The sequence below is a fragment of the Cryptotermes secundus genome, unplaced genomic scaffold, assembly GCF_002891405.2.
Source record: "Cryptotermes secundus unplaced genomic scaffold, Csec_1.0 scaffold130, whole genome shotgun sequence".
Classification (NCBI taxonomy): Eukaryota; Metazoa; Arthropoda; class Insecta; order Blattodea; family Kalotermitidae; genus Cryptotermes; species Cryptotermes secundus.
Window position 1 is genome coordinate 47,699 of NW_019731216.1, and position 22,908 is coordinate 70,606.

The 22,908-nt window shown below is 39.6% G+C and overlaps 2 protein-coding genes across 6 annotated transcripts in view; one reads left to right on the forward strand and one right to left on the reverse strand.

Moving 5' to 3' along the window:
* Window positions 1-6,622, reverse strand: part of LOC111866416 (protein LSM14 homolog A) — a 52,186-nt gene extending 45,564 nt beyond the window's left edge. For 3 of the 5 annotated variants that reach the window (XM_023855342.2, XM_023855340.2, XM_023855345.2), the window contains exons 1-3: window positions 6,388-6,622; window positions 5,957-6,120; window positions 680-935 (exon numbers count right to left, since the gene is read on the reverse strand). In XM_023855342.2, coding sequence (XP_023711110.1) covers window positions 680-935; window positions 5,957-6,120; window positions 6,388-6,508 — 541 coding nt within the window. In that variant the 5' untranslated portion in view covers window positions 6,509-6,622. The remainder of the gene's footprint in view (window positions 1-679; window positions 936-5,956; window positions 6,121-6,387) is intronic. The other 2 variants (XM_023855344.2, XM_023855343.2) reach the window with 1 other exon arrangement.
* A 176-nt stretch (window positions 6,623-6,798) lies between these two features.
* Window positions 6,799-22,315, forward strand: LOC111866413 (cytochrome c1, heme protein, mitochondrial). The gene is made up of 8 exons (XM_023855337.2): window positions 6,799-6,900; window positions 7,497-7,550; window positions 7,655-7,803; window positions 12,288-12,420; window positions 13,666-13,830; window positions 13,994-14,122; window positions 19,276-19,395; window positions 21,992-22,315. Exons 1-8 carry the CDS (start codon window positions 6,829-6,831, stop codon window positions 22,100-22,102), a joined length of 933 nt encoding a protein of 310 aa, XP_023711105.1. The 5' UTR covers window positions 6,799-6,828; the 3' UTR covers window positions 22,103-22,315.
* The last annotated feature ends 593 nt before the right edge of the window (window positions 22,316-22,908 follow it).

Here is a 22,908-nt window from a genome sequence, read left to right on the forward strand (position 1 = left end):
ACTAACATAAGGCTACTGTGGAAGTGCCCATTTCGGTTACGACGACATTCGTTTATAAGGACACTATTTTTAGGTCCCTTTGATGACGTTATAACCAAGTTCTACTGTATCTATATAGAAAATGTGAATAGTAATCCACATTGATTATCCCAATTTCATTATGCCTGGCAGAAGAATGTGATTTATATAAAACTGACGGATTTCTTAAAAGGTTGTATTCCACTCCCCCTTTATAAATGGCCACTCTTAACAGAACCATTAAGACTGCTGCGGAAATTCTTCCTTATTCCAATTTAAAGTGTATATTCATGGACCTCTGAATGTGAAATGTTATCACAGATGGGTAAATTTTCTTGAACCTTACCTATGTCAGATAATTTACACTTTTTAAAATTTCCAACAGCAATATTAACTTGCCAAAAACTACAATCTGGTACTAATGCTTCAGCAGGCAAGACAATCAAGAAACAGCAAAGAGAAAATATTACACTATAAAAATAAATAACATGCTACAACACAACAATCAAGGGAAACAGGAAAGAATACCACGGAGATGTCTCTTGTGACCTCACAGCAAAGTGTTACATAAGCTGAGATCAAGCATGGCAGGTAGAACAATCCTCCTTAGAATCCAAAGCATGCCCAGTTTGGAAGCAAAAACAGTTACAGTTTCTCGCACCTTGGTCTCTGTTGGTTGAATGATCAGGCACCTGGACTGGTTTAACCAACTCACTTGGCTGCTTTGCTAAAGAACGAGTATCTCTGTGCAAGCCCATTCCTTGGGCAACAGCACTTGGAAGACCTGTGATTGCCCCCATCGCACCATATGCGCCTGGGTACTGCGTTAACCCAGGACCCACAGGTCCAAGTACTGGATGTGAAAAACCTCCAGTCTGATGGTACGCTGTTGAACCAAGGGCAGCAGGAACAGACAGCTGAAGAAGAAAAAAAGCACAAAAATCTCATACAACTTCTTGACATTGTTTATCATCACATTACAGACAATTACATCAGAACTTCTTAAGCCTACTTCAAATTCCTCACTGTCCCAACATATTTCATCATACGCAGTATCATCCCCAGGGTACATACATACAATACTATGTACATTATAATGGTGCACAACCCAGCATAAAAATATTTCTTGGCATATTAGTCTATGCATCATGTTCCAGTCTGCTGACTTATTTTCAAGCAGCTACCACAAGAAATATGTCTGACAACAGAAGATCTGTAAGGTGCAAAACTTTTCCGAATCTAAAATGGTCATGCAACCATATTTTCCTTCTTGTTCATGATACTGAAAATACAATGTCTGAAGTTCATACACACTTTCTGTAATAGCAGCAGCAAAGAAGGCAATTCAATGCAGTCCAACAAAAAATATAACAAGAATCAGTCTATAAAGTACATCCCTGATAATACATCCTCAGGGAGGCAAAAGAGATAAAAAAATGGAAAAACATGGATAATCCAACTTTCAGGTGTGGCTGAGATATAACGGTGATGACCAAATATGGAAATTCATAAATGTACACAAAGCAGCCAATTTCTTCAATCATCCAGAAAACTGTAATCTTAGTGGAAAGAAAGAATATAAAATATGTTACATTTTTCTCTACAACTTCTGTTCAAAACATTCTGGACTCCAACAAATATTCAACAAGTTATACTTGAGATACACACAGAATTGCATATACGTGGTAGGCTGAAAAGTAATACACACATGCTTGTAGAGCGCAAACAAAAACAAATAGCAAGATCGGGCAAAAAGTACATTAAGTACAATTCTTAAGTTTCAAAAGCATATATTTATTTTTCAATGTAGTCACCGTTAAGGCTAACACATTTCTCCCAACGTGTAACAAGTTTTTTCATTCTGTCACCGAAAAATTCTTCCGACTATTCTCAAATCCAGGACTTGACATCTGCCTTCACGTCATCGTCCAAGGTGTAATGATTACCCTTGAGGTCTCTCTTGAGTAGAGGAAAAAAATAAAAATTGCAAAGCGCAAGGTCGGGGAATAAGGAGGGTGTGGGATCGGTTCAAACTTCAGGTTTCGCAGAGCCTCTTCAGTTGCGCACGAGGTGTGTGGACGAGCGCTGTCATGTTGCAAGATTATTGATGCCAGGCTGCCTCTAACACGACAAACTCGACGCCGGAGGTGTTTTAGAGACAGTATGTACTGAGAAGTATTTACCATTGCCCCTCGTTCCAGAAAATCGGTCACATAAACTTGGTGAGTATCCCAAAACACAGTCAAAAGAAGTTTTTTGGCGGATGGTCGTGTTCTGAACTTTTCACCTGAGGAGAAGATGGATGTTGATATTCAGCGCTCTGTCTTTTCTCTTCTGGGTCGTAACGATGGACCCATGACTTGTCCCCCGTCACAATATTCAAAAGAAAGTCGTCTCCTTCATCACAGTAGCGCTGCAAAAGTTGCTCGCAGCATTCCAATCAACGCTGTTTGTTCTCGTCTGTGAGATGGCGTGGTACCCATTGTGCACAGATTTTACGGTATCCCAACTGTTCAATAATGAAGCCGACACGTTCCTTGGATATTCCAATATGGTTTGCGATACGCTTTTGAGTGATTCGCCGGTCATTTTGAATCAAATCGTCGACGAGTTTGAGATGATAATCGTCTGTGGCAGTGCTCGGATGTCCGCTGTGTGTTTCATCAACAATTATGGCTTTTCCAGGCTCACAACCATGAAATTTTATTACCCATCGATTTACAATAGACCTATCAACAGCATCGTCAACATAAACAGCCTTTAAGCGACGATGAATCTCAGTAGGAGTCACTTTTTCAGCAGTTAAAAATTTGATAACAGCACGCTGTTTAACTCGCTTTGACATAGCACTAGAACACGTCTCCATACTTCCGCTTCTCGAAATACACTGGATGAACGCAACGACCTCAAACCTGTGCATGCGTATTGAGGGGGGAATGTTACTTCCACATGCCACCTGGCAAGCTTCTGAAGGTCATTTCATTCGCGCTCTACAACCATGTGTGCATTACCTTTCAGCCTACCTACGTAGATCTTGTAATGTGGTTGTTAAAACTGATCTAAACTGAAATTTAAATGGCCTGACAATTCTTCATAAAATTCTCCAACATCAAATTTCATGAAAACCTGTCAAGCAAGTTCTACAGTTGTTTCATGCAGGAACACTGTCAAAACTTAACATACAATGCAAGGGGTTGTAATGTGGCAAAAGAGACAAAACAGGAAGTTTAAAATCAGCTTCGTGTCAGCCCTGTGGCAGGTGTATGTTTACAGAGCCCAATGCATACTAAATTCACACTCGTGTAAATCAAATATTCTTGTTTACAAGGGTTGCAATAATAAAATGCTAAATCACAGCAGGAAGTCACACTTTTATGTAAAATACCAAAATAGATTACTTTGTAGCTGCTACCAAATTAAACACATGCAATGATTCCAAGTGATCTCAGGCCTGCCACTATCCAGGCATATGAGATACTCTTGGTAACTGCATCCGTACTGAGTCTGCTTTACCATCTTCCCTTTCTGTCCTTGTTCTGCTATTTCCATTTGTCCCTGATATATATTCAGATTGCTGCAAACTGACAAGGTGTGAAGGAAAGAAAGTTTGACACACCTCCTTCCTAGTCAGACCATGGAGTCTGACTGCTAGTGGAATTCACAAGCCTCAGAATAGCATATGCTGGAAATGCTTGCTGCTGCTATTTTGTTAGGGGAGTTGATTTTTATCGTTACTTGATAACACAGAGCTAATCAAAATGCTGAGTGACCACTGAAGAGAAATTGGATGAATATTCTGTTCAACAACCTTGCACAGGAGATTAGTCTGTGTGCATTTTGACTGTAATCTCAAGCCCTGTTGTGTTGAACATTCTAACTTCTTGTTGCTTTCTGTGTCTGAAATGACATGTAAGATTTACTCACTGAAATGAGTGTTCACATATCATACCCATGTGAAAAGTAAGGGAACCATTTCTGCAGTTTGTAAGATTTGAGGTTTTCACGGCAGTGACTGTGTTCTGGGATGTAGTGCCATGTAGAAATTGTGTTAACTCACATTCCTCCAAAATGTCAGTCAACACAATTTCTACACAGTGCCACATCCCAGAAGACAGCTTTCTTCATTTCCCCTGTTTCTTTTTTCAAACAGATTTCTGTAAACTGCACTCTATGTCTTCACCCTCAGGTACATGCCTACTCAGATGGGCCCAACCAGCAGTGCTAAATAGGAGACAGGCTAGATCTCCTTATTTTTCACATGGGTATGATATGTGAACACCTGTCACAGTAGTCGCACAGTCTAAGGCATGAAATGTCTTCGCTCACTCGGACACTGAGATTATGGGTTTGAATCTCTCTCAGGGCATGAATGTTTGGTGTGTTTATTCTGTGTTTGTGTTGACCTGTGTAGGTAGCGGCCTTGCGACATGCTGATAACTCATCCAAGGAGTTCTACCATCTGTGAAAAATGATTACGGAATTCTATAAGCGGCCTGAGCCATGAATGGACTGGGAGAGCCACTGAAAAAAAAATGTGAACACTCATTTCAGTGTATAAATCTCACATGGCATTTCAGACACAGGATGCAATAAGAAGTTTGATGAATGTTCAAAACAGTAGCAGGGCCTGAGATTGCAGTCAAAATGCACACAATCCAGTCTCCTATGCAAGGTGTCTGAAAGATACTTCAACAGAATATTCATCCAATTTCTCTTCGATGGTCACTCTGCATTTTGATTAGTTCTCTTTTGCCAAGTAATGATAAAATAAACCCTGTTAACAAAACAGCAGCAGCAAGCATTTCCAGCATACACTGTAATGCAGGCATTGCTATGGCAGAGGCTCGCAAATTCCACAAGAAGTCGCTCTCCATTTCCTGACTAGCAAGGAGTATTGGACGCTTCCACTTATGCACCTCAACTTTTTACAGTAATGTTATATTTTAGCATCCTGTTGCACTGATTTATGTCCATGATTTATTCCAACCGTCTTACAGTGCATACATTTATTCACCTTACTCTTCTCTCTTGCACTACATGTTTCAGCACTAAAGTGCCATCTTCAGGTGCTTTTCGATGTACGTCAAACTACTTCATTGCATGCCCTGTTGTCTTTATACTAAAATATATATTCATCATATATATTGATAAATTTTAAATATTAAAAATATTAAANTTTAGTATACAGACAACAGGGCATGCAATAAAGTAGTTTGACGTACATCGAAAAGCATCTGAAGATGGCACTTTTGTGCTGAAACATGTAGTGCAAGAGAGAAGAGTAAGGTGAATAAATGTGTGCACTGTTAAGACGGTTGGAATAAATCGTGGACATTTTTACAGTAAATTACAAAATTATCACAGTGTATAACTTAAATGTACATCAGAGAGAAAAAAAATGGTTCAAAGAAAAGGTATGGATCTAAAACTAAAAAATGTTTATATAGTGAGAAAATTTTTTGGAATTTCAGGATTTATTTACATACTGATTTTGTGAATGATTCACGAAATAAATTACAGACTTGAAGACAAAACCTCTTACCACCCCCTTTCAATCAACCCACTCGCTGCTCTCCATATCAAACATGACAAATTTTTACAAAACATTAAGATCCAAATGATGCAGCACAGATTTAAATCCCTGGTATCATAAGGGGAAGCACAATACATCACTGTAGGTCGCGGTGCAAGGGCCGAGAAGGCCCATTCGTTCATAAAACCTTGGTTCAAAGAAAGAAAACTTTATACCCAATCCCAAAATAAACATAAGTAGAACAGATTGCACATTCCAAACATTCCACTCCAATCCCCCAACAAAATCCAATGGACAAACAGCAATGTGCATGTCTTAAATGTGTTCTCTGCAATTATTATACCAAAAGCACTTTTCACTCAAAATGTCTAATTGAAACTGCACATAAACCATACATGCTCTTACCTGTACAATTGCTGGATCGTTTGGTACATTCTGCAAAGGCCCAACATTGTTCACCACTCTTATGTCTTTTATGTCAGAACCCCTGAATAAAATGTAGTCATAGACCTGATTCTGTGGTGCTATGGGGTATTGTGTCTCACGATCCTCAGTCCCGAAGGAACGAACTGTTAAGAAGAAAAGTATTACATGTGGAAGTTTTCGTAAAGCAGTCATAATACCTTAAAAATACGAAAAAAGAACTGTCAAAAATTTGACATTACATATGTAAAAACGAATCGAATTAACGAATGACAATACTTAAGATACATTTAGTGTTTCCACACACGTATCACATTAAATCAGTCATGTGCCAACGACAATGGTTCTATTCATTCGACGAATCCAAACACTGAAACCCAATGCGGCGTAGGTACGTCCTTTTTCCCACTTACCGCTTGACAATGCAATTGTGCATTCCTGAGGATCAACTGTAAATAATCGTCCTTCATAACGGATATCTGCTTTCGATATCAAACTTATTTTACTGCCGAGTTCGGGCATTCCCGTACTCATCTTAACAGAGTCTTGTAACACCGGGATTGCTCTGATATTTACGGAATCACTTCACCATCTGCACGATCTCTACTAAAACCCTTATCTAATACCTCTAATACCGACAAAAATGGCGTACAGTACATTTGTGACGTCAGAAAAGGTGACCAGATGGCGTCTTGATATTTCTAATTCCCTATATTCTTAAATCACGAATGAAGATTGCAGACATTTATTTATAATTTCTAATTATGCAATATTTACTGTCAGTATAAGTGTAGGGAAATTTAATATTAATCGATTTATTATTATGACTTACTTATTAGTACCTTCTCCTCATAATGGCGGCTAGCGTGAGAAGAATTTGCGGAGCTGGTATTTTAAAAACGAATCGTGGTGCTGTGCGGCATCAGGTATGCCGCTGATTTAATTTATAGCATACATTTGGTTCCCCTCACATATGGTAAAAAGTCTACTCTGAGAAAAGATTATTATTAAACTGTACAGATCTCTAGTATGTTATCGGTATTGGGATTCGGTGGAGGTTAATATATTCATAAGCGTTAATTTAGAGGCAGCTGTATTTACTGAACAATTATAATTAGCCTGTATTGTATGTCTGTGTATCTATCTATCCATCTGTTTATTCCTGTTGCTCCCACTTAGTGCATAGGGCATCCGTGAAAGGCTTGTTTCACTTCAGTTTCTTGATCTTAAGACAGTCGGTAGGACTCCTTAGATGGGTGATCAGCCTGTCACAAGGCCGCTACGTACACATAAACACAGAATAAACGCAAACATCATTGCCTTGAGTGGGATTCGAAAGCACGATCCCAGTGTTCGAACGGGCGAAGACATTTCATGCCTAGACCGCGCGGCTGCTGTGATCGGCACCCCATATTATTGAGCTTTCTTGGTGCGAAATATTTCGGTATTATGATTATATTTGCTATAGTGGTATGGTAATATGCTGGCGCTTGTAATGATTCTCATTACTCTGCATTTATAGGTTAGCAGTTTCTCCACAGCACGATTTAATGGCTGGGCAAAAGGACGTAAAACGGTTAGTACGACTTGACATAAAACTTGATATTGAATGACCTAATTATGATATAAATTTTATGGTCATCAAGGGTTCCAGTCATGCTTATCTGTTTTTTTTAACAGCTGTTTGCAACACTAGGGATTGTCACAGGTGGAGCAGGTACTCTTCTGTTTGCTCTTGATCAGTCAGTCAAAGCTACAGAACTTGAGCTTCATCCACCCAAAAATCCGTGGAGTCATAGTGGTTTCTTTTCTTCACTTGACCATAGCAGGTAATTACCATTATTTTGTTGCTCTCCACATATTTCTGACATTACTTAAAAGACTGGTTTCAGTCCTACACCACTTTCTACATTGGTGTTGGCAGTCTGGAAACAGGTAATAGGAGTAAACAGAGGGGCATACTATTGATTCATTTAATCCCATAACACGCATGTTTCTGGTGTAATACTGGGCTTTTACTCCAGACTCTTCATTTGAAGTGTAACAGACCTCATGAAAATGTATGCTATATCTAACTATAATGTTTGAGAGCCAATGTAAAGAGTACCCCCACCCTTCCTCCTATAGGCTGCATGGTGGTATGTACTACCTGTTCAGAAACATTCACAAGCAAAGCACAGATAGGCTATTCTCTATATGCTAACTTTGCCCTTTGCAAATCACATGATGAATGCAGTCTTTCCATATGTGTGGCATAACCTGATGCGTTCAATTATCTGTCACTTTCATTCTTCGAGTAGAGTGAAGCACCTATTTTTTTTCTGGCTTTGTCATATTTCACCTTGCTTCATATAATTCCAATTGTAGGGGAAAGTCTCAGAATTTGTTTCTAGATAGTGCAGCCATCTTGTCAACTTATACTGTTGGCACTTGGATAAGATGGATGCTAAGATGCAGTCCAGTAGTTCCCATTTGTTATAATTGTTGTAATAGGATATGTTATGGGAATGTAACCAATCCTGGTCACCAGTCTTCGTATACAGTTTGGTTGATACCTTGTCCATCATAATTGTAAGATATGGTGCATTGTCCATGATAAGAAAAGCATTCACCTCAAGTATGGAAGAACTTAATCAAACCACTCTTCATACCTCCTTCTAGCCATCTCTTCATGACACTTCTCTGTAAATTCCAACTCAGTGATAGGTAGACCTTCTTCCATAAGTCCCATAGTCGACCCACTTAGAAAAGCATTGTGCTGCTAGTTTAAATGTTATGTTGGTAATCAGAATTACCACTAGGGTTTTTAAGTCCCATAGTCAATCCAGTTAGAAAAGCTTTGTGCTGCCAGTTTAAATGTTATGTTGGTAATCACAATGTGTGTAGTGTTTATCAAAGCAATAGGACATTTTTATTTCCTGTATTTTTTCATATTCTGAGGTACTTTCTCCATCATAGAACAATGGCATCTCCCTTTATCAGCAGGTATTCACAGTATCTTTGTGTGTATTTAAACTGAAGTACTGTCATCAGCTGATGTAAAGTGCTTCATGGAGAACTGGGCAGCCAGACATCCATGTTTGCTTCACCAAAATTTTGTGTAATTTAGAGATCTCATTTTTAAGTAGAACTGGTGCACATTTGCAGGAACTGCACACTTTATGAAATCGTGATATTTATCACACAGTTGTGATATGGGCCTTCATGGCCTGGTACAGGGATAGCTTTACTTTTATGTCCCCCCCTTAACTTTGGCCTTTTGATTGTAGTCTGTATGTAGTGGTTTTTGGTTTGTTAGTTATTTCTGATGTAAGATTTGTTAGTCATTGTAAAGCCATTTCAAGGTTCTTAGCATTAAAGTTGCTGAAGATATTAGTGTACAAGTTTAGTGACAACTTCAGAGGGGTTTTCCTTCCTTGTTTTTTATCATACCTCCTCCTGCCATAGCTAAGTAACCTTGAATTTATTTGACTGTTGTATACACTTATTACTACTCTGTAAACACATGTTCTTACACTAAAACTGAGCTGTGGAACATTGTATTAACACTACAGCACACATCTCATATTGGAAATGATTCAAACCGATGTACGTCATAAGGTCAGTATTGTAGTCAGCAGGAGTCTCCGCCAGTCTAAGATACAGCTGTAACCCCTGCTACTTCAAAATATAGGAATATGGTTGTGCCCTCAAAGAATATTGTTAAACTTATGGTAAAAAAGAAGGTAAAGTTGTCCATGTGCTTAACTAATTAAATGCTATACCATGAAGATGTATGAGGGAGTGGATGTGTTTTCTTCACCTCGGCATTAGTTGGAGTTGAGTGGTAAGCTTCATGCCCCAGCCACTTTACCCCTAGGGAAAGAGTCACTGGTACCCATCAGATAGTAGGCTGGGTGGGCCTCGCGGTCATTCAGCCCACAGCCATTCGCTATACCAGCTGCACTAGCTCAAGTCATACTAAGCTTATGACTGACAGTTATGGTTAATAGCTGTATCTAGTGGCTTATGTCACCAGATGGAACTATACAGAGACAGATTTCTTACTCTGATATGTTTAAAATGACGAAAGTATTGTATATGGGTTCCATTCCTGTAACAGCCCTCTCCCACTCAACTGACCAACCTTTCTTAACAGTTGTATTGTCAGCTTTCCCTTCCGACGTTGTTGAATATATAATAGTACTTAGATGGTGACCATGTTAGGTGGGTCCCTCGTCACCACGGCATGGCGCATCCTCAGGTGGCAGATGGAGGAGACACCCTCCAGGTTTGGAGAGAGGCTGCAAATGTATTGAATAAGCAGTTGCGGACAGCTGACAGGGAGTGGTCCTGCAGCTTGGTTTGGCGAGGGGCTAACAACTCCTCACTGTAAAAAATAAGCTTGTTACAAAAATGTTCATAAAGCTTCAGACCTGGACAGATCCTCTGGATAAACAACCTAGGCCAAAGAAAATGGACATGAGATTCATTACTTGGAATGTTAAGGATCAAGTCAAGGAGAATGAGGTGGGCAGGGCATGTAGCACGAATGGCATAGAAGAGGAATGTGTATAGGATATTGGTGGGAAAGCCAGAAAGAAAGAGACTGCTTGGAAGACCAAGGCATAGGTGGATGTAGAATATTAAAATGGATCTTAGAGAGAGAGAGAGGATGGTATGGTATGGATTCAATTGATCTTGTTCAGGATAGGAACCAGTGGAGGGCTCTTGTGACCATGGTAATGAACCTTTGGGTTCCATAAGATCCTGGGAAATTCTTGAGTAGCTCTATAATTTGCGGCTCCTGCTCACGCTGTTTCGCTCACGGATTTCTTCTTGTCTTCAACCCTGAAGATGGAGGTGACACATTCCTCCGAAATATCGGTTAACACAATATCTACGCGTCACCACATCCCAGAAGACTGCTTTCTTCATAGTCACCACCATGAAAACCTCAAATCTTACATACTGAACATAGAAAGTCCCCATCTTGTGTTGAATTAAAGTCTCTTGGAATCTAATTTCATATATGTTTATTGTTTATTTAATGATGCTGTCAGTAGCGTCAAATGATTGCATGGTTAGTGAATAATGAATCTGAAAGCTTATGGTAGGAAGCAGTGATGACATCATTTGAGGTACTTGCCCCAGCATTTGCCTGGAGGAATTGAGGAAAAGAATGAAAAATCTAGTTCTGGGTATTTGGCACCCTAGCCAAGATTTCAACTGGTACCTCACATATACAGGGTATCCCAGGAAGAATGGACCAAACTTCGGGAGGGTGTTCCTTATGTTAAAGTATGCCGATATAACCCAAAACACCTATGTCCAAAGTTGAACAGCTACGGCGATAATGGCCAGAGAATTGTCAAACTTTGACCGGCGTTGCACACTTGTTGATTATAAAATACATATTAAAACTGGCAGGAATATGTGGATTCTGTAATGTTAATAATGTACGTAACATCAAACTAACTTGTGAGTGACATGAAGCCATAAAATTGAAGTATAAAATACTTGCTCGCCATGTCATAATTGTCCTTAGGGTTTCCAAGCACTATACATGACACATGACTGGCGAGCGCTGACATAACGTGCTGACTGCGCATTCTGGTATAAGCCAACTACATAAGTACGGCTAGGGTGAATCACAGCACTCAAGGACAAACACAGATAAGGCCTCTCAGCTGACAGGTACAGTGCGTGGACCCGCCAGAAGATCACACTTTTCTTGGGCCATTATCTCTGTAACCGTTCAACTTTGGATATAGGTGTTTTGGGTTATATCGGCATACTTTAACATAAGGAACACCCTCCCGAAGTTTGGTCCATTCCTCCTGGGACATTCTGTATAAGTTAGAAGTGTTACTTCTTGGGACCGCCTCTGTGGGCTAGTGGTCAGAGTTCCTAGTTACAGATCCAGAGTTCCCAGTTTCGGTTCTCGGTGCTACCAGATTTTCTGAGAAGTAGTGGGTCTGGAACAGGGTCCACTCAGCCTAGTGAGGATAATTGAGGAGGTGTTTCACGGAAATGGCGGCTCCAGTCTAGAAAACCTAGATTAACAGCCCTGGGGATTCATTGTGCTGACCACATGACACCCTTTATCCATAAAAGTTGCCACTAACTTCACCGACAAGCAGCAGTCGCTCAGTCAGTAGTTCTCTTGTGGACTACACGGAGTCTAATTTAGTGTTACTTCTTGAGCCATCTTACCTCAGTGAAATTAATATATTTTCATTAACATTTCTATAATTAATTTTTTGTTTTTTGAAAGAACACAGTTCTTAACAATTGTAAATGGTTTTCTGAAATGGTATGCTTTGATTTGCAGCATTCGTCGTGGCTATGAAGTATATAAACAAGTATGTGCTGCATGCCACAGCATGAGATATATTGCATATCGTAACTTGGTTGGAGTTTCCCATACAGAAGCAGAAGCGAAAGCAGAAGCCGAAGAAGTTCAGGTGAGTATACTTTGAGAACATCTAGTGTAGTACACAGTTATGCCTTCAGTGTTCATTGAGTATATATTTGTGGGAAAGCCAGAAGGAAAGAGACCACTAGGAAGACCAAGATGTAGATGTGTACAATGTTAAAATGGATCTTATAGAGATGGGATGGGGTCGTATGGACTGGATTGATGTGGCTCAATATAGGTACCAGTAATGGGCTCTTGTGAGCACAGTAACTAACGTTCATTCCATAAATGCTGGGAAGCTCTTGAGTAGCTGCACAACTGGTGGCTTCTCAAGAAGGTCTCAGCTCCATGAAGTTAGTTGTGCTCATGGAGTATACAGGTAGTTCCTGCTCTTATGAAAAATGGTTATGTTTAGGTAGGGAGTTCATAAAGCAAACTTCCATAGTGTGAGTTTCTGTTTCCCATAGGTGCAGTATTATAATTGGTGGTTACATTACAGAGTGTTCAAGAAATGGTCAGACAGAATATAAATCATCAGTTTTTTGCCTTAAAGAAACATTTAAGGATCAGAAACATACCAGATTTTGCTATAAACCCATGCTTTCCTAACTTCTTTAGTGCTGACACTCTATGTAGGTAGAAAATACAATTCAACACCCAACCCAGAATGTTGTTTTTTTACATTAAATTGTTTAAGAAATTTAGTTATTACATATGCCTTCCATGACTAAGCTAAATAACACCAGTGAGTGACCAAATGGGTATTTTTGAACAAGAGCAGAAAGAAAGTAGTATTTTTGTATGGCTTATTTAATACAGGCAACAGATAACAAATTTTACGTTCATATATAAAAAAAATACTGTAAAGAGCATCTAAAATGCAAAACAGGTGTCTTCCTTTCTCACCTGAAGACAGTTTCCGAAACATCGTGTCCTCTATTACCTAGAATTCCAGACGATGGAAAAAGTCCAAAAAAACCCAGTAATTCTGCGTGTCATCCACCATCGTCAGAACCCTTTAGAATCTCCTGGTCACTTCCTGTCCTTCCTCTCTTACAGTACTGCCTTCTTATATAGAGCCACTTAACTTCTGTACATGCAGTTCTGTTAAATGACCTATGAATTATCCAACCAGTCAGTCGTAATGAACGGATATATTTGGTTGTGCATGGTCTTTTATGGAATTTTTTTCCACCCTATCTGCGAACTGAATTATATCATTGCCATTTAAACCATTTTGTCTATAGTAATTTTAATTTTAATTGAACTTTATGCTTTTTATTGCCTGCAGATTCAAGATGGTCCAGATGAGGCAGGCAACATGTACATGAGGCCTGGAAAGTTGTCTGACTACTTTCCCAGCCCTTATCCAAATGAAGAAGCTGCTCGAGCTGCAAATAATGGAGCCTTTCCACCTGATTTAAGTTACATTGCACTTGCCCGACATGGTGGAGAGGTGCGTACACGTGTGGATTGACACAAGATTGACCTCTCAGTGGCTTAGTGACTCCCACATCTCTTCTGCCTTAATTTTGTAGTGGCAGCTGAAGTGGGTGATGAAAATGTGGGCCAGGTATCAATCACTGTAATGCTCATTTTCAATGATAACTTTCTTTCAGGACTATATATTTGCACTTCTCACTGGCTACTGTGATGCTCCAGCAGGAATTGTCCTGAGGGAAGGACAGTATTATAATCCATACTTCCCCGGAGGAGCCATCAGTATGGCTCAAGCGCTCTACAATGAGGTATCTTCTAATCTTTAATGGCAGACCACTTGATATACGAATAATAAGTATTAAGGGATTGGGAATGAATTCTCATAAACAGTCCAAATTGTGTGTGTGTTCATGCAAGCATGTGGGTGTGGGTGTATGTGCCTTCTTCCATTTTTGTGTGTCGTGTGTTCCAGTTCATCATAACTTTTTGTGTGTGTTCTCTGGCCCCTTTTGTGTGCTGAACACTATCCACATCTTAAAGATACCAGAGCTTGCAACATCTGTTCATGTTCAACACAGCTTCTTCTAGGTTTATAATTTCGTAGATATTAAGGTCCTGAAGGTCCTGTAAATTTATTGAATTGTTGGTTGTGGGGCTATGCTACAAGCCAGAAGGTCACGGGTTCAAGTCCCGATGAGGTTATTGGAGTTTTTCAATTGACCTAATCCTTCCAGCCGCACTATGGCCCTGGGGTTCACTCAGCCTCTAACAGAAATGAGTACCAGGAATTAATTAAATAATTCTCCTGGGGAGTAAAGCGTGGCTGACGCGTAAGGCTGACAACCTTACTGCCATCTTTGAGCTGACTGTCTAGATAATGTGGGAACCTCAACATCTCACAACCCTATGGGCCTTCAAGGCCTGTTACAGGGGTAGCTTTACTTTTTTTTTACTTTTTACTCACTAGCAGCCATCTTTCATATTTCCTGGGTGCTGTCCCATTGTTTCAGCTGCCTTCCAACTTGTGTCCATATGAGAACTTCAAGACTGGGCTCTTCTCACTGACCCCAGTATACAATTTTAGGTGCAGAGCCCAGACCATAAGTTAAGAAGCTCATACGGTTCTCTATTCAGCACCCATATGACATATTCTGATGTGGTACCAGTGGGGGAAGCTGCAATGTGATCAGTTACAAGTCCTGTAAATGCATGCATACACCTACATATATTTGGATGGTGCAGAGTGGGGAATGGTGAATCATTATTCCTGTGGTTGGGGTCCAAGCTGCAGCTCACCAGTGATGTACAACTTACCGCTGGGTTTGTAATTGTTATTAATGTTTTCTTTGAAGTATTTCCTGAGATTGGGTCATGATTTAGGTCCCAACACCATCACTGACCAGGTGGTTCCTGTATCTTTTTCTCTTAACCCCCTACCCACTGGTAGGCTGATGCTGACACTTTCAGAGGGGAAACATTTTCATCGTGGCTACTTTGCCCCAAAAACCAACCTGAGGCTAATGGGGTCATCAGTTTGACAATATTCTTATGTTGAAGATGGCAGCTTCATGATTCTTACATACACACGTCCTAGAGTATACTGTTGATAAGGTGAAGAAAGTTTCTTGGTTAATAAGTGGAACCCTTATGCTTGGGGTCTTAATGAAAAGGAAATGGATATCACTTAAAGCAAGTCTGTTTGGATCCTATCCCATCCACAGTGTGGGGGGACAAACTCCTCCCAGTGATTCCTCAGCATGACTGTCTGGATGGCTTGTCACATGAGCAGATTCAATCTGCACTGACCAGCCAGTCCACCTCTAATATTACAGGTTAATCAGGAAGAGGGATAAGCTCCTGCCTCACTGATCTACCATATATAATAAAACCCAATATTATTCTTCCATTGCCAGAGGGTTAGCTGCACTCTGCAGTAATGCATATTGAGTTCATCCTGTGATGAAAATGGTTATGGTGAGGCACCATGTTCCAGTGTGCCTGACTGCATAAACTACACAGGTCCCATCCATCCATTTACAAGAAGTGTCATATATATCTGGATCAAAAAGAGCCCATGTTCTTGGAAGACTAAACCTAAGACAGAGTCAGTCCTGTGTCTCAGCTGTACATTACTTATGAGAAGTTGATGTGAGAAGCAAGACTGCAGCCATTTATACCAGGGGCTACTGCAGTTTAGTCAGATCCATATCCCAAGTTGCTGTATCCTGTCTGATATATTTTTATTTATTGGTTTACTTTCTTATTGTTGGTTTTCTCTTTGTGTTGGAATGTTTAGTGCTTGTGTGCCTGGTGTAAGCGTACATTTATATCAGTCACCAGTGCACAGTGTGGAAACCCAAACATCTGATCCTGTTCTGTAGCTGTCATCATGAACACATGCAAACAAAGAAAAACTCCCTTTTCTGCTCACATTCATGTGCCTGAGAAAAGGAATTTGACCATGGAACCAAACCCAGCCATTTGAAGTTCCCATCAGATACATGTGGCTCAGGTGGGTTGCACTCCTAAGGGAAAGTGTATAGGGAGACAGAACTGATCTCCCGTTTTGGCCACTCATTATGAAACCTGTGTAGTGGGACATGAAAAGTTTTTGTATTCCTTAACATATAGGATGTAACCCAGTATTGTGACCCAACCAACATCTGTCATCAAGAAACTCATCTTTGTACCTCCTGTTCACCAAACCTGTTTGGTGTCATACTCCATCATCATGGCCATCTTGAAAGTGATAGGAGCAGTAGGGGGACAGCTTTCTAGTTAGGGATTGTATCTGCTGTGTTCCAGATACCCTCCAGTGTCCACTATCGGTCATTGCACTCTATTGAAATCTACCCATCTGTTTATTTACCACCTGCAACATTTACTTCTTTTCAGCAACACTAATAGCTCATGCCACCATTACCTGCCCCATTCATTCATTCTTTGTGATTTCAGCACTAGGAATATTCTCTGGAGATCAGTCTATAGTGACAAAAGGAGAAGAATAGTTTGTAATGATATGCTGGGTCCAATATCATTCTTCTAAACACAGGTGCAGATATGCTCTTCTGCCGAGGGTCAGAAACCTAGTATCCCCTAGATATTGTTTGGAGTCTGGACTTAGCAATGCATCTTGAATGGTCCATTTTTCCTCATTATGTTGTACTGGGCACTATCCTATAAATATTCACATTTTTACACCATCTCCAATCATAACATGATATTTGAAATGGATCATCGAACATGGTGACTGGGTGGGTTTCTCTTGCTTATTGACATTTAAGGACTGGCAGTTTCCATCTTTTGACTCAAAGGTGGAGTATTTTATGGACACTGGGCTCCTACCAAATTTATATCATCCCTGATTATCCCTCAGGCATCTCTGTATACATGTCCCTTGGTGGACAGACAAATGTCATGACAATATCCATAAAAAAAAAGATAAGTTTCATACCCAACTCACAGAGAAAAACCTGATCTTATTGAAATTCCTCCATGTCATTTCTCAGTTTGTAATATGTGAAGCTAAATGCATGTCCTGGGTGAGGCTTTTATGTCTGGTTTTCTTTGTACTTGAGTTAAGATATCAAGTGGAAGAAACTATAACACATTTTAGGTAAATGCAGTCACACCTCTGCACCTGCATGGAAAATGTGAAGGTGTATGACACCATGTTTTGATACTAGGCCCTCCATTGGTGGAATCCCAGGGATTGGCTGCTTCTTTTTCCTTCAAGCTTCCTCCAGGATCATTACTTCTGTGTTCATGTTATCTTCAAGAAATGTAGTTCTGCAAGGGTTGATTATAAGTGTTACCTTGTTTACAGTCACCATCAATGGGATGATTAGTGAGGTAGGTACATCTGCCTTAGCATCACTGTATGCTGATGACATTGTTATCTACTGTGGTTCGTAGAGAATTGTTACAGTAGAGGTTGCTATAAATTGTCTGCCACACAGTTCTAGCAGAAGGATTTTTCTTTCTGCCACAAAAACCCAATCTATACACTTCACATCCCCCCAATCTGCTCCTCAATAACAATGCTGTTCTGTTTGCGCCACCTGTCAAATTTCAAGGTCTTCTCCTTGACGGCACACCTTCAGGGGAACCTAACTGGAGATGGCTCTGCACTAAATGGAATGGCAGGTCTTCAGGTGGAGACATGAAGCTTAGACTCCATCTTGAGCGCGGCCTGATCTGTAAGTTTCATACATGGCTCTGCAGTGAAGTGTAGACTGTGATGAACCTTGTTCACAGCACAGGGTTTGTCTTGACATTAGCATCTTCCATGCGAGGCGCCAAGGGAGTGCATGTGGAATCCAGAGAAACTCCACTTTCTTTGCAAAGGAATCTCCTCCTGTCTCATTATGCAGCGAAGTTGGCAGCATGGTCCTGTTGCTCATCTAATGGTTATACATCTCATCCCATCCGACCATGACATATATATGAGTTATGCATCACAGTTCTTTGACCTGTAAGCATGGACCTTCATTGGCCCACTTACACTTGCTGTAAATTATTCCTAGCAGACTCTTGCATTTCCACAGTGAGTGAACCCTGCAACCTTTTGCTCTTCTGTCATATGAGAGGGGAATCACCTGCTCTTATGTATCACCAGAATTTTGCAGAACTCCTTTCTGGGTATAAGGACTGCACAGTGGTTTTTGTAGATGGGTCACATGTTGAAGGTTTGACTGGTTGTGCCTTTGTTACAGAGATCAGGTTTTCTCTTACTGTATGCACGGTTTCAGTAGCACGCACGTGGCAAAACCTGTATGCCATATACAGAGCTGTACTCTTAATTTGTCATCTGCTTCAACCTGGGATATTTTTGTACACACCGTGGTCTACCATTACTGTTCTGCACCTATGAAATGTTATGGTGATGACCGTTGTACAGTTTTCCATAATGGCATAGGGGTTGTCAAATCTGTTTAATTTATCAATCTTCCTTGCTTTCTCAATGGAACATATATGATTTTAATGTGTAGTTGCTTTAGGGCCTCAGAAACAGGCCAGTATACACTCTGAGGAATTCTTATCACCTTTTAATGTGAAATTATTGTTTGTTTAATTTGTATTTTGCCCTTGACCTGTCAGTACCCTTCACAGCCTGACGTGTATATGTAAATTTATTTAATTTTACTAGGGTTCATGTATTGGGCCTTTTACTTTAAGTTTAATTCTAGTGTGAACAGCCTTTGATGCTGATGCTTCTTGAAACCCACATTAGAGGCCTGTATCCAGAATTTAGGTGTGTCCAGATCTACTTTATCTTATTTTTTGCCTTAAAATGTATCTGCATAACCATTGAAATGTCTTTCAGAATCTTCCTGTGCATGCCAATCCTGCATAAATATGCTTTGTATCTTGAGAGGGTCCAGAACCTTATGAAGTAAGCAAGGTAGAGATTCTATTGTACATATTATTACAAGAAATAACTGAATATTACTGTTTTCAGACTATAGAATATGCAGATGGTACTCCAGCTTATGCCAGCCAGCTAGCGAAGGATGTATCAACGTTTCTGAAGTGGGCTGGTGAGCCTGAATATGACCAGAGGAAGTTAATGTTGATCAAGGTTTGTAGCTGTGACATCTGCCTTCTTAAGTGGGAACAGTGCCTGTAATTAACCATATCTTGATTAAATTCCTGTGCGCTACATTATCATTTGTAATATGCACACCACTGCTATGGGACAATACATTTCAGAGAAAGAAATTAAATATCATATTTTTACAACCAATCATTAGCCATAAATTATTTGTTTAGTATATGCAGATATAGGGGGCATGTGGTAGCATAGTTGGTTGAGGGGCTGTGCTACAAGCCAGAAGATCGCGGGTTCAAGTCCCACTGAGGTCGTTAGGTTTTTTTCAATTTACCTAATCCTTCCAGCCGCACTGTGGCCCTGGAGTCAACTCAGCCTCTAACATAAGTGAGTACCAGGAATTAATTAAATAATTTTCCTGGGGAGTAAAGTGGCGTGTAAGGCTGACAACCTTACTGCCATCTTTGAGCCGATTGTCTAGATAATGTGGGACCCTCAATGTCTCACAGCCCTATGGGCCTTCAAGGCCTGGTACAGGGATAGCTTTACTTTTATATTCAGATATAAGTAATTAATCATGTAATTTTGCCCTCGTGTTCCATTCCCCTCTTCCACTCCATTCAAATAGTGTCACTTCAGACAGATGTCTAAGCTTCCAAAGTAGTGCACACTTAACTACACCTTTATGCTCACACATCCCTCAATATACGGATATGGGAGCCTACCAATGTCCATGTACAGGTAGCAGGGCATAGTCAGTGGTATCCTTGTGCTTTTTACTGCTAGTATGTGCACTTTATATACTTTCAGTATATGGGGCAGGCAGTTTGCAGTCAAATAAGCACAGGATTCTTAGTCACATTTTAACTTGCCTTTCATTGGCAGCTGACTTCAGAATTGGCCTCTTGCATTTCTTATTTGACTTTGTAGATATAAATACTGAGTTTGTTGCAAGCATATAGTCAATAAGGTACAAAATCATCGGAGAACTGGTTTGAGATCCTTTCCTGATAGTTCGATGCTGTTAAGCAGTAGAAAATGACATACATGTTATGTGAGACAAGTAGTGACATGATGTGTTAAGTAGTGGATGGTAAATATGAGAAATGACAGAATGGGAAATTACCAGATACTGAGGTTTCACTGTATGTCAGTGACCTAAAATGTGCACTTCATTAGGCCCTATACCTTCTTATGAAACCGTTTTTCAAGCTAGTATACATTTTAAGAAGTATGAGGTAGTACTCATTTGTGTCCTTAAGTAAACATTGAATTTCTGATGATCAAAATGAAATGTAGTCCTCGGTCTGTAATGCAGATTTTCTGTACAAAATTTTATTCAAATCTGTCAAGTACTGGAGAGATGCAATATAGAGATAGACAGATAAACAGTCTGCTCAATGAATATGACTTCCCATCAACACTTGTTAATTATATATCATTATTTTTGAAGGGTTTAGTACACTTTTTCAGTAGTTTTCACTTTTTAATATTTTCACATAAAGGATCACTGTACAGAATAGTGAAAGTGTGTTCTGAGTTTCAGTCGGGGTGTGTTTCTTCTCTGTCATAATATATTTTATGCTTTTTGACCGGAAAAGTCACAAATACATGTTAATCTAAGTGTTAGTAATGAAAGTTCAGGCAGATAAGGATAGGTTTCCATTTCCTTTGTCAAATGTGGACTTCCTCCACATTACTGTAAATATAAAATAGCACCCTTAGTTATTCAAGAGCAATACAAAAGAAGTTACTGAGTCTTTAACTGAAGTCTAGTTAATAATACTGTAGTATGTAGAACTGTTTATAGGCAGTGTCTCAGTGAACATGTTCCTGTGGCAACAGATATGCTTGCAACAATAGAGGTAGTGTTGGTAACGGTATTTTCTAATCGGTCCATGCAAAAGTTTTATAAGGAGGACAGTTGGAAGGGAGCTGCTATTTAGAGATTAGTTGAGCATGGAAGCAGAGGAGTAGCCATTGTTAGAAGCCATTACCAGGAAACATCTAGTGAAGACACTGCATGCTGGAAAAGACTTAGCGTGTGCTGTAGTGATTTGTAAAATGTGGAAATCACCAATGGAGTTACAGTTATTTGAAGTTACAACCTGTAAGTAGTCAGTAAATCAAATTATCCAAAACCCCATCTGTAGTCACTCTTACACATGACAGTACTGATAACTGCCATTTCATTCCATGTGTCATTAGTAGTTGATTTATGAAATCATTTTCATAGTCAGCATATTGTAAATAATATTTCATGTTTGCACAGTGCAGTTCATATCATCAGCATATATTTTCTATGTGCTCTTTTAGATGTGACTTACAAACCTGTAACTGTTACTTGTATTTACTGAGCTTGTTAGCAGTATTATTAGAGCAGCATACAATGTATTGGCTTCTTTTTTGCTTGCAAGTGAAATTAATTGAGTGACATGCTCTGTTAAAAAGGATAGATTTTTTGTAGAAATATGAAGGCATGTAAAGAGTTCACAATTTGGATGAAGTATCTTCTATCGTTATGCTGTAGACACCGTGCCATGCTAAGTAAGTTTTTCTTCTGCACTCAGAAACCTGATTCGTGTCTTACAGTACAATAATTAATGTGTGCTTAATCATGTTTCAGAGCCTCTTCATTTTCTCCTTGCTGCTTGCTGTTAGCTATTACATCAAGCGCCACAAGTGGTCAGTCATCAAGAGTCGCAAATTGGCTTATAGACCAGTGTCAAAGAAGTAGATTAGAAATTAGTGACAACCAAAATTGTGTAGGAAAGACATTGGGAGAACTGTAGTTTTCAAGAAAGAAACGTTACTCCTTCTTTTGTGAGTTTTTTGCAATTTGCCAAGTGCATTTCAAGTTAATTCACAAATGTTGTTTGATGTACATATGCAAATAATATGAAAAGTTACATTAAAGAATTTGGAAAGATTACATCAAATGTTAACTAGACTTAAATGTGACATTATTTCATGGTATTGATTCCTCTGAATTCCTATTCAGAATATGATATTTACCTGGGAACTTTTGCCATGCTATTCCAGCCTTTACTGCCTCAAGTCTAGTTTTCACTTGATTCACATGTTTCCTGCCATGGTTGCAATTCAGGCCTCTACATGTAGTTTCACGTGAAGAGTGCTATCTTCTGGTGTGTAATGCTGTGTAGTCCACTAAAAGTTCACTGATGTGACAGAGAAATGTCAGTGGACTTCTACTGGACTACACAGTGTCACATACCAGAAGACAGCACTGGAAGAACCTCAAATCCAACATAGCTGCATATGATTTTCCAAAAGTGGTATACCATATTTGCAAGATATGGACGTGTCTTGAGAGATCATATATATCCTCTTTTTGGGTGTAATATTTTGTTTTGCACTCTGTTGCTCAATAAATTATTTCTTTGTGGCATAAATCACAGCTGTGCTGTATTCAAAAGAAAAATTTGCTAAGATAAATGTAAATGAGATAGGTGAGAAAAAATTATGATTGTAGGTCAATTAATACAAAGAGAGATGTAATAATAGATGCTTCATCTGCACTGT

Excerpts from the sequence above, each read along its gene's own strand:
- LOC111866413 (XM_023855337.2), top strand. The coding sequence starts at position 6,829 with ATGGCGGCTAGCGTGAGAAGAATTTGCGGAGCTGGTATTTTAAAAACG. Across the intron at positions 6,901-7,496 it reads GTGGTGCTGTGCGGCATCAG|GTTAGCAGTTTCTCCACAGC; the intron begins GTATGCCGCTGA and ends CTGCATTTATAG. Across the intron at positions 7,551-7,654 it reads GGGCAAAAGGACGTAAAACG|CTGTTTGCAACACTAGGGAT; the intron begins GTTAGTACGACT and ends TTTTTTTAACAG.